General features: G+C 34.7%; 1 protein-coding gene across 1 annotated transcript in view; it reads right to left on the bottom strand.

Annotated features, from left to right (window-relative positions):
• Nucleotides 1–12,756, bottom strand: part of LOC124364525 (low-density lipoprotein receptor-related protein 1) — a 221,709-nt gene that overhangs the window by 62,484 nt on the left and 146,469 nt on the right. Inside the window, 7 exon segments of the mRNA XM_046820081.1 lie at nucleotides 1,678–1,880; nucleotides 2,808–3,002; nucleotides 3,834–4,051; nucleotides 7,466–7,653; nucleotides 8,953–9,155; nucleotides 11,352–11,603; nucleotides 11,732–11,851. Of these exon segments, the coding sequence (XP_046676037.1) occupies nucleotides 1,678–1,880; nucleotides 2,808–3,002; nucleotides 3,834–4,051; nucleotides 7,466–7,653; nucleotides 8,953–9,155; nucleotides 11,352–11,603; nucleotides 11,732–11,851 (1,379 nt within the window).

Genomic DNA, 12,756 nt, shown 5'->3' with positions numbered 1-12,756 from the left:
ACATGATTCCTGGCTGTTTGGTCAGCAATGCAGTGGTGGTTCTGACACTGGAACTATCTTGGCAGTCACTCAAACTTAGGAATGTCAGCTGGTTCATCCGAGCCATCACCACAATCATCCTGGTCAACAGGTAAAACAGAACATGATTCCTGGCTGGTGGGTCAACAATGGGGTGATGACAATTTATCTCATTAAAAAGTATGTTATTCTCTAACTGTGTACAACTGTCCAAAAGCAAATAAAATAAATATCACAGCAATATGGCAATTCAATGCAAAAAGACATATTAATTCTGGGATAGTTGTTTCTGTCATCTTCAGTTTTCATCATTATTTAACACATTCACGGCGGGTGACGAGCATGCTCGTCATGCGAAAATGGCGCGCCGGGCGGTGGATGGGTGAGCTCGGCATACGGCAGCTGCTTTCATATTGCCTCAGTGTGAGCTGAGCAGTTGCCTGGGAAGGCCAATTACACTCATAGCGAGGTGTGCCTGTTTCGGTGAGTCATTTGGTGCGATTCGTCGCCGGTTCGCTATTTTCGTTAGTTGTGTATGCTTTGCGATATTGTGTGAGTGGATTATGGTGTCTGTTGACTGTGTAAGTGTATGTACTCATAATGGAGGAAGACGATAATGTTATTGACGATAATGGACTGACTGCTTGGACCAAATGGTATCTTATTACCCCTGTGAGCGCAAGACCCTGCGATGGCATAAGAAAATTTTTGTGCACTTTCTCCAGGTTGTTGTAGTAAATTCTTTTTACCTGTACAACACGCACAACTCAAATAGACTGTTCCTATATGACTTCCGAGTTCGTGTTCTTGAAGACCTGCTCCCTCCAAAGGAAGCCCCACTGCTCATCACACTGACGCACAACAGCCTGCATCGTCTCTCCAAAACTAACGGAGCGCAAAGGAAATGGCAAGTCAGTTACCCAGAGGTGCCGTGTTTGCTACCAAGAAGGCAAGCGTAAGGAAACAGTATACTATTGTGCAGTGTGCCCTGACGAACCAGGTCTGTGTGAACTCAGTTGCTTTGATAAGTATCACAAGGAAAAAATAACTACCTTTTAGTCTTTGGCGGTGGGTGGGGATGTATACAATTTTTATTCTAATTTTTACTCGGGGAGGGGGGGAGTGTTAACGGTTTTTGATGTATATTTTTCAAACTAATATGTAATATATACGTGTAATTGATGTTCTATCTACGTGTCATTCATGTACTATATACGTGTAATTCGTGAGTGTTTGTGCCGAAACCTAGTGCGCTGCAAGCACATACAATATGGGGACCGGTACCCGGTGCAGATGACGAGCAGACTCGGCACGGACATGACGTCACCCGTTCCGGCCAACGAAGCTTCTGGGATACCTAGGACAACCCTTTCGGCTATCCTGACTCCATTTTGGGTAAGTAAAAATGTTAAAAATTCCCACATTTTCTGTCGCCGGTAATTTTGTCATCCGCAGTGAATGTGTTAACCATCAAATCTTATTTTACATTCCTAACGAGTTTCCTATTAGAATGAAACTGGTGTTCTGTAAAATAATGAATTTTACATGATTACTAAACATGGTACAATTAACCTTGTTTCAATAAGAATTTTCATTTTACGTTGAAGTGGGAAATGATTCAAATTTACATTCCAAAAAAGATATGGAAGCAACAGTCACCTGAGTGTCACACTTCCACCAGAATGGGATACACTTGTAGGTGGAATTGCACATGAACTGAGAACTGCTGCAGTTGGCGTCACAAGTCTTGCTGTCATCTGCCAGGGCATAGTTCTCTGGACAGGCACAGGAGTGCGCTCCGTCTGGAGCGAGGAGACATAGCGTTGAACAGTTACCATTGTTGGCACAAGCGTTCGGATGAACTATAAACATACATCCATCATTAAGTTTTTGAAAAATTTAGTTCCTTTATTACAAAACAATTTAAAATAAATTTAACATCCAGGCACATTGTCACAAAATACATTCTTACACGTATTACATATAGGAAGTGTGTATACATTTTAATGCACATGACAATTTGCTTCATAATTTGAAAAAAATATATATTCTTTATAAAATTTAAAGAACCATATCGGGAAATGGCAAAAAAATAGTTAAATTTTAAGTTCATATTTTTAAATTTTCTTTAAAAAGTAGGTTACATTTCATATTTAAACTTTCTTGTAAATTCAACTGTTCTGTTACAAAGAGTTTCTCATTTCTGATTTCACTACAAAGTGTGTTATGAATGTACTTGCAAACTTCTAACTTGGAATCTACAAAATCACAGGTATTTCATAAGGATGCTACTTGAATTTTATGGACCACTCATCAGTACACTACACATACACTATATACAAACATAGGTATAAAAGACACTTAAACCATAAACAGAAAAATACATGTTTTAGTACCAAATCAGAAAACAAACATTTATTACGTATGCCACACTGTTAGACCATAAAAGACCAGTAAAATATTTTTGCATGCAAACAATTTGTGAGAATTGGATTTAGTAAAAGATTTAGTCAACACAAATGGAAATGGTTAACAATTGTAGGGATGAAATTAGATCCCCATAATCCTGAGTGTAACATTTATTTCTATATGCCTATAAAAACTGTTTTCCATTTTGTTTACCTGCAGTTTATTACATTGGTTTTATGCAACATTTCTCTCATAAGATAATGGCAACTACGTTCATTCTCTGAACAATTTAAAAAAAAAAACAAAGTTTTTTGTATCCTTGATTCAAATAAATGGCAAACTTAAATGAAAATAATATGTGAAAACAAGAGAGACAATACCTGGCAGCTGTCTGTAAGGATGGTGTATGTGGATATCCATTGGTCTATGCACATTGGTGACCATGGTGGTACAGTTCATGGGGCCAAACTTGGTGCACCTCTCCACAGACTTGGTCTCCCAGTCAGTCCAGAAGACATAGTCCTCAAATACTGCGATGGCAAACACATGATGCAACCTGAGTTCAGGTGTCTGGGCTGGAAAAGAGTGCACAGAAATTACAACACTGTATTACATGGATTCTTAATATTTTTAAGAGTAAATAATATGTATAACACAATATGAATAAACCTTTAACACTTTTTAAACTTTTATTTTTCTTACGATGTACATTTCGAAATCTGTGATTTCATCTTCAGGTACAAAATAAGGTTAAGTTAATTATAAAAATAAATAATTAAAACCAATTTGTCATGTGTTTTTTACTACCTTGGTGGCTAAATTTGTTGTATTTAATTTTATGTGAGATCAATGTATATTGTTTAAAAGTCTATCGAATAGTAAATTTTTTGTTGGAAAATCTTTGTCATTTAATAATATATTATGATTAATTTTGGCACTTTTGTAAATTTCAAAATGTTCTAAAGTAGATAATAAGCGACTTTTTTTGCTTGTGTGTAAAATTTCAAGATATGTGTTATATATGCATACTGATTTTCACCTTCATAGGTTTATTTTCTGTCTCCTTATACACTAAAACTGTTGTATAGGAGACAATAAATTACAGACTGTGTCATGTATAAAATTTTTTCATCTTATAAGAGAAATTAGTTACCCTTACTTTTAACATAATAATCCTCAGTCTAAAAAAAATAATTTTGTAGTACTCAGCCAATAGTAATGCAAGTGTAATTTTCAAGTTTTTTTCTACTAAATTTTCAGATGGCACAACCAATATTCAAGGAGCAGGTAAGATTAAGTAAGATACTGTAACATTGGTTTGAAGCACACTATGAGTTAACAAGAACTATTTAACAACAGCAGCTATTGGAGATACACACAAGCTGTAATACGAGTAAAAGATATACCTCGACTCATCAGTTTCCGAATGGATTTCCCGTCCAAGTCGGAGACAGCAATGTAGTCCTCTCTGGCATCGGCCCAGTACAGCTCATTGGTTTCGTAGGCTATAGTGAGGGCGTTGGGCCAGCCCAAGTCTGTCTCCACGATCATGTGAGGATTGCTACCATCCATTCCTGCCTTTCCAATGTGTGGTCGGTCTCCCCAGTCGGTCCAGTACAAGTAGCTGTAGCAAGCATTGAAGTTAGTCATTGCCACAAGTTCATCTAGGTGAATATTTTAAGATGTTTTTACTCTACAACATTATTTTTAAGATTTTCTTTGTAAAATATACTAATGAATGCAATCTAACATTGAATTTTATTATAAAAGATCATAAAATTACATCACTGATGCTTAAATTTTGTACCTGTGTGAATTTTGTATGTGGCTTTCACAAAATACAGATTTATCTTTTTAGTAATATCTTTCCCAGTGCACAATATATGGATTGTTGTCATGACATTCATTAGGTCGATTTCTTCTTGGTAGGAGTTTGCTTGTAGTTGCAATTGTTTGTTTACAAGCCATTAGGGTGTATCGTATTTTGCAACGGAGTTATTGATTTTGTTCAAAAAACATTAAATCGATTTAAAGGATTTTTTTAAATTTGCCATTTGCGTTTATTTAATAAAGAATATTAACTTATTTATCACTAATAATGAAATTAAAAACAAAATTTAAAAACTGAAAGTCAGCAGTTTGGAGTGTGCAAAAAGTTTAACAGGTTAAACACCACAGGGGTTCAAATACAAATAGGGTGTATTTGAACCCCACACCGCAAGTCAGTTATCATTGATTGATAATAGTTGGGAGTTGACACACTCAGCTGCAGGTACTTAAATACAGGAAATATTGCAGTTTATAGCAGGTATTGTTAGTATCCTAGTAGTATTGACCAATCATGCTTTTACTAATTAATAAATACTTTGATTTGCATGGTCTACCTTTATAAATAAAAAAAGTCACTTATCACCTCCTTATATTGTCACTAAAAAAACTCTAAATATAAAGTTCCAACAAAGTCAGTGTTTAGTAAGTTAAGTTGTAGGTTATAAAATATAGTAATGATAAAATGTGTTCTATTTAAATTCACAATATTTAATTTTATAGATCAATATTCCTAATTCGAGTCACTATTAGAAATAATTAATTTAGACAAATTTACCACTTTAACCTCATATTATCCACAAAAATATCTCTTAGATGAAAGTTACTTATGGACACTTCTAAACTCACTCCATAGTAGTAGTATATAGTCAGCTCACACCCAGTCATAGTATACAGTCAGCAGACGACACCCAGTCATAGTATACAGTCAGCAGATGACACCCAGTCATATTATACAGTCAGCAGATGACACCCAGTCATAGTATACAGTCAGCAGATGACATCCAGTCATATTATACTGTCAGCAGACGACACCCAGTCATAGTATACAGTCAGCAGATGACACCCAGTCATATTATACAGTCAGCAGATGACACCCAGTCATAGTATACAGTCAGCAGATGACACCCAGTCATATTATACAGTCAGCAGACGACACCCAATCATAGTATACAGTCAGCAGATGACACCCAGTCATAGTATACAGTCAGCAGACGACACCCAGTCATAGTATACATTCAGCAGATGACACCCAGTCATATTATACAGTCAGCAGATGACACCCAGTCATAGTATACAGTCAGCAGACGACACCCAGTCATAGTATACAGTTAGCAGACGACACCCAGTCATAGTATACAAGTCATAGTAAAATATTTGAATTACGTGGAAAGGAACAGATAAATACATTTCTTATTGCTAATAATCTTTTTTGCTGAACAGTTTGGGTTTGTACCTGATAAAAATACAACTGAAGCAGTAGAAAATATTGTTAATGAACTATTAATACATTGTTATCCTCTGCATTATTAATTGATTTAATAAAAGCTTTTGATTGCATTTGTCATGAGTTTTTGTTTAAAATGTTGTTAGTCTATGGTATCAGGCACAGCGAGCTAAGGTTGCTGCAGTCATACTTGAGTAACAGAGAGCAAATGGTTGTCCAGGGGAATGACAGATCTAGTTTAAAAAAGATACAATATATTTTACCCCATTGACAAATTTTTGGCCTGTGATATTAGAACATTCAGTTTTCAATTTCTGAATTTTAATTGTGTTGGTCTCCTTTTAATAACTATCATATGTCTTTGTTCTTATTTGAAATGTTATTTTAGTATTAGTGTTTTAAATGAAATCACATTGTTGTCTTTTCTAAATATGTTATCTGTAGAACAAAGTTTATAATATATTTTAATTAGGCCATTGTTGTTTTTAATCTATTTTTTTTAAATTTGTGATTATATTGTCTGTTAAACAATATATAATTGTAATTGTTAGTGAGTATGAACAAAATAATTATAAGCCTATGACTTTATCAATTACACTGCTTGTGTTTAAAGACAATAAAACAATCTTGTTTCTTGATTCTTTTACTTAATCCAATGCAAGTACCCTAAAACTATATATTAACTTCATTTATAAAACAATCTTCTTGCCTTCAAAAATACTCTCCATTAGACTTACATTATTTGTTAAATTGGTGCCATTATTCCAACATATTTTAATATTCATCTTTAATAATGACAGACAGCTCCTCCCTAGTTTTTCTTGACATCACCAATGTTTTCAAATCTGAATCCTTTCATACTCCTCTTCATACATGAAAATGTGAAAAAAACCACAAGGATGCAAGATGCTTAAAGCAGCGATACCATGCATTTTTTACTAAAAACTGGCAAGCAGAGATACCAGTGTGTGAAGGTCATCGTCATGGGGAAAAACCAGCTCCCTGTTTGCCACAAATTACAAATTTGGTACTTTATGACAAATAATGTTGAGAAATATTTTAATTCAAAAGACATTTTTCACTCTTACACATTAAATTTTGAATTAAAACCTACTCTCTTCCATCAAGAATTCAAGAAAGCAGAAAATTGTGCAATATTCTTAGAACTTCCAAATAAAAATCTTGATTAACCAGTCAAATGAAGAGATAACAAAACAGCACTAGCAAAAATAATCAATACAGATGAATAAAATAAATCAGGTCAACGGCATGACCGTGCTTAGTTGCCAATGAACTGTGCTGTGCTAAATTAGCAGGAGAATTACTACTACACAGGCAATACTACTAGCAACGCAATACCAGTTTCTGTTTTCGCTACACCAGTTTGTATTCCCTCGTAATTCAAAACACTAACTTGAGCCACTGACATACTTAAAAAAGGCTCAAGGAGGGTTCACTTCTGCCTGTAATTTGTCTTACCCTCTGCATGAGTAAGGCGTCTGCCCCAGTCGACATGTTTAACTATTGTACAGCTATAATACATGTAAATGAGACCGAACAGATGCCTAAGCCTCTGTGCCGTAAGGTACCTGCCACTAACCAAAGGCAATCAAGAGAACAGTGCAGTTTCATATAGAGTCAGAACCAAGAGAATTCCAGACTATCAACCCTCAATCCAATTTTTATTATAGTTTTAGTCTATAAAGTAATGCTATTTATTAAAAAAATTAAATTTTTAAACATTGCAAACTGTGGACAACCTACCCATTCCTGGGATCTAGAGCGATGGCTCTAGGCTCTTGCAGGCCCTTTCGGATTAACACACGTCGGTATTTCCCATCCAGCCGGGACACCTCGATTGTGTCTAGTCCTTTGTCACACCAATAAAGGTTGTGTCCCACCCAGTCCACAGCCAGTCCATCAGGATTCTGTAGAGTGGCTGAGTGCAGTGTCTACAACACAATATATATATATATATATATGTACACGTCTTTTCTGTATACATACATGCACGCACGCATGTACACACGCAGATATATATAAAAAACACACAATAAAGTGTGAGTGAGTGAGTGAGTGAGTGAGTGAGTGAGTGTGTGTGTGTGTGTGTGTGTGTGTGTATATATACATATGTGTATGTATGTATCAGAGACAATAAAGTTTGTTATTATTACATATTACAAGAAAGTAAACCATGTTTTGAGACTTGGCTTTTGCTCTTTTCGTGAAAGTAAAAGTCTAAATCAAACTTAAATGTTAATCATGTAAATATGTTAGAATAATATCTTGATGTACTATGGTGAATGATATGTCTATTTAACTCTTCAACATTTCCAAGTTTATATTAGATTTTTGTGTTATTGTAGTTTAAATGGTCTTTTCTTATTTTAAGACCTATTATTATGGTCATTATTCAATAATGAATGCCTCATAGAACATAAAATACTATAATACCTAAGCCAACCACCACTCATTTAAGGTGGACTCTCTCACTGGTATCACAGACCAGTGAATCTCATAAGTGTATACCAGACCTAAAAAATCACTTACATCAGGTGCGGGAATCGAACCAGGGACTCCAAGACTAACTTACGCATCTGAGAGTAGTGCCTTAGACCTCACAGCCATCCTGACTTGATAAGAATGTGCAGATAGCTTCACTTAGGATACCTCCTGTTTGCACTAAACCCAAAAGTTCATGTGACATCATTGTAGTCAGCCTCGATCATCTGACGTGACTGTCTCGTGAAACCACGTTGAAGGGTTAATCTTTTCATCAACTCACATGATCAAGTCACCATACATAACAAATAGCCACACACTTCGGTTTTGTTGTAGACACTTCATTGAACTGCCTAAGTTACTTTTACAACAATCCGTCACTCAATGCACTTGTACCATAAATATTTGTAATCTGCTAATGGATTTCTTACTCTCTTCTGTTCCTTACACTCAAAACATCAGGAACAGAATGAATCTAACAATCAATGGTAAGATATATTATTTATACCTTACAATGAAGAGGGAATTAAAAACAAGCTTCCTACGTTAGATGAAAGTTCATTAAGAAATACGCATAGCATTATTAAAACTACAGGTTTTTAAAGAAATCGCACAATAACAAAGTATTCAAACTATCAACTAAACTGTTACAAATTTTTCCAAGAAGAAACGCCATAACGTAGCTATGGTGGGAAGGGTTGATTCAATGTACTGCAATTCCTAGCGTCAGAGTGACAAGTAGTCAGTACCTGGTAAGCATTGTCGCCCTGACAGAACCGTTTGATAGAGCTGCTGAGAGCCGTGACGTCAGACCAGTAGACACACTTGCTCTCCCAGTCAAAGTCCACAGCCACGGCATTGGTCAGATTGTTGGCAAACAATGTGAAGTGTCCACTCATGTCCAACTGTCGGATGTAGTACTTGTTGGAGAATATCAGCAAAGGCTGAACCGCTGAAATCAACAAAGACAGTACAATATATACTCAACTATTCACAGCTTAGCTATTTAATAAATTTTGATGTCAAATTAAATTAATAAAATAATAGAAAAGCTGTTATTAACAATCCAGGTGTCCATACTAAATGAGGTGAGCAGACAATAAGAAAAGCAAACCAGTGAGTATCAAAGTTACACACAGTGGTTATTACAACATCAACATGAATTCTTTAATTCTTTAAATTATTTAATTGGGTTTTTTCCAGATTTGTTATCACTCATAAGGCTATTTTATAAGAAGGTCACTCTATAAGTTCTGAGATACTGACAGGCAGAGCATACTGCAATAATCTTATCATTCTGATCTGATTGTCCAAGTGGCTATCAATGCCTGACAGCAACTTAGATTTATAAGTGTACTTATGTCATCTGTTTGGAAAGGTCTATGTCAAGTCATGGAGGTATCAAGAGAGCATTTTCAGGCGATGAATTTCTGTGATTTTTAAGTTAATTTTTAATTGCATTGAACGTTCCCAAATTCCTCTGGTTCTGAAGCACCATCCCATGCTACTGCTTTAAGGAGGTATTTGGAATTTTGAAGGGCCATAATTCACTTCAATTCAATTCATCATGTTTGAAGAAAATTCACATGGGCATCGCTTTTCTTCAAGAGTCAAAATTGATGATGAAGTTTGTAAATATTTTGACTCCATTCAAAAAATTTAGTAGCTGAGTACTTTGAACAAATTGTAAATCTGACCAAAAGTGCATTGATGCTGCATGGGATTATTTTAATAAAGCCCAACGTTTGGTAAGTCTAGCTCAGAAACTCTTCATATATCTCAATACTTTTAGAGTTAACCTACTGATACAGGGTTAATTTTGGATATACTGAAAGGCAGCTAGACCATTATTTAATAGCCAGCTGTACTGGCGGCCATCTAGATCTTAGCCCCATAAGAACAATGTTAAAATTTAAATACTTTTACACCCTTAATGTTGTTTATAGAATTATTGGAGGTGTTTAAAGATATGATTAATATACATTCAAGATCTTTACAGTTTTTTTCTATATCTTTAATCAGAAAAAATGATCAAGGTCTTTTGTTCCTTCATTTTATCCTTTTAATCCCGACGTCCATATTATATGAACGTCATAAACATGGCGTCAACTCCCGATCTCCGTATACTGTATTTGGGCAATGGCAACGGTTTGAGTGATAGCTGTCTTGACATTTCTGAAAACATTTTATACTGACTTTTTTAGTTTTTAAATATATGATATAAATAGTTTTAATTATTTTGTGAGAAATAATTTTGATTCTACATCAATTATTCCAATTTCAAAACTCATGTTTTCATTAATTTGCACAGATATGGCAAATAGGAAAAATGACACATCCTTACAAACAATTGATGTTACTCAACTTGTAAATAAAGTAAACCTATTAACTATTGTTTGCTTAGATCAAGAATTAAATTTAACAAAATGAATAGATATTTGTGTGCCAAATACTTTGTTCGGCTTTATGGTTTTCATTAACAAACTTGAAATTTAAAAATTCAATTTATTTGAAATAAATTTTTTTAGTTTCAAGATATTACATATTTAGTTTTTCCATATTTCCGTAAACTACATTTAATAAGAATTAGCTTGGTAATTAAAAATAGTTATGAGTTGTTTACTTTTACAAAACTTTTACATTTTGTCTAAAAATGGCTTGGAACTTTTGAGACATCAACTGATATAGTGGATGAGGTTAGAAGGTTAAATATAAAAAAGTATACATTTTACATGAAAAATAAGAAGCATCTGTATGTATATTAATTACACATTTAAAATGAGATACCTCCTGTAATTAAACAACAAAAATATTTGAACTTTAACATTGTTCTTATAGAATAACTCTCAAACAAAGTTTTTGCCAGAACCAGATCTTAACTTGTGGCAAACAATGTGGTAAAGCCACTGTACAGTTATATCAGCTGCTCTGTAAATGTATGTAGCACATCAGTAAATTTTCCTGTGCAAAATATTGAAATAATAAAGTGCCTTATCAATGATACATTATACCTTCTTTAGGTATCTTACATTGAATATCATCAATAAATTTGTGTTTTTATTTCCTTCCCTCCTCCAATGGTTAAATTTCTAATTGGCATTTTACTGTATGGTATTATAATTTGATTACCCACAAACACGCTACTCACAAGAGGAGGTCTTGCAAGAGTGTTGGTTGGATTGGAGCGTGTAACCCTCCACACAGTCACAGACGTAGGAGCCATGTGTGTTGTAACATGTCTGGGAGCAGGGATGAAGCTCCTCGCACTCATTGATGTCGACACAAAGGTGGGGATTGGTGGAATGCGGCTTGAAGCCTGGCCGACAGAGACACTTGAAACCCACTTTCAGATCCTTGCAGATATGGGAACAGGGATTGGTCCCAGCACACTCATTCACATCTACAGCAATGACACATGTTGAAAATCTCTTATTTTCAAATCAAAACTAACGAGCTAAAAACTACTCTGTATTGCACACCATAATCTTTAACTTAATTGCAGAGTTACAATAAGTGAAATAAACTTACTGCATTTATCCTCATCACTGAAGTCTCCACAGTTGTTCTCAAGGTCACAGAGCAGAGTCGCATTGATGCACAACCCGTTAGCACATTGGAACACGTCGTCTCCTGTACAGCTAGCATTTTCTGTTAAAAAACAACCAATTTTGTTATAATTGATTAATATTGTTAACACACACACATATATCCAAAAGATTTACACGTGTGTAGCTTTTGGCAACCTATATCGGTCAAAACATATCTACTTTCAGTCTTAAGATATTTTCAGTGCCATAGTTAAGTTTCCCTTGTTGTCCCAATAAAGCATATATATATATATTACACGCACGTGTGTGTGTGCGCGCGTGTGCGTGTGTGTGTGTGTGTGTGTGTCATAGAACTGAGAAGTCTATTATGGCTTAGGGGAAAATCATACTTACTTTCCATATAAGAGAGAAATCCTTACCTATCTCGTGCAATACTTAAAAATAATGTTTATTGAAATAGGATGTAGGTTTTGCATCTTGTTAATCTTTTACTTTACTCTGGGAAAGAATGGATTGTTGAGGCATTTTAGTGTTCATTTCTCTGTTTTTCTTAAGCCAGGGTAAAAATACCATATAACAATGTCACATTAGCCCACTAGTTTCTAGTACTTTATGTGAAAACATTCATGTTCACTAAGTTTGGTTTTATAACACTGTTCAAATAGTATATACAACACATTCAATATCTTGTTCATTACTGGCACAAACTGGAGTAAAAATTTGATATATCTACATCACTACTGATCAAGCACTCTTCTATAAATTAAATTTAAACAACATTTTTCAGCCTCTTTGACAAACTTTGACTGAAAGTGTCAACAGATATTTGATGGCAGTTCAATTTGGATTTTCTGACCCTTCTCTTCATATAAACCTTCTTCCTGGCTGTTCTCAAGACTAGCACTTAACAACACATTTTGCAATTCATTTTTATTTATAAGATTTAGGGACTAAGTTTTATATACAAATCTTTGCATGCATTCAGATAGTAACATGATTTAAAAC

Source organism: Homalodisca vitripennis, chromosome 1 (assembly GCF_021130785.1).
Source record: "Homalodisca vitripennis isolate AUS2020 chromosome 1, UT_GWSS_2.1, whole genome shotgun sequence".
Taxonomy (NCBI): domain Eukaryota; kingdom Metazoa; phylum Arthropoda; class Insecta; order Hemiptera; family Cicadellidae; genus Homalodisca; species Homalodisca vitripennis.
The sequence above is the reverse complement of the archived record's forward strand: the minus strand, read 5'-3'. Positions and strand labels throughout refer to the sequence as shown.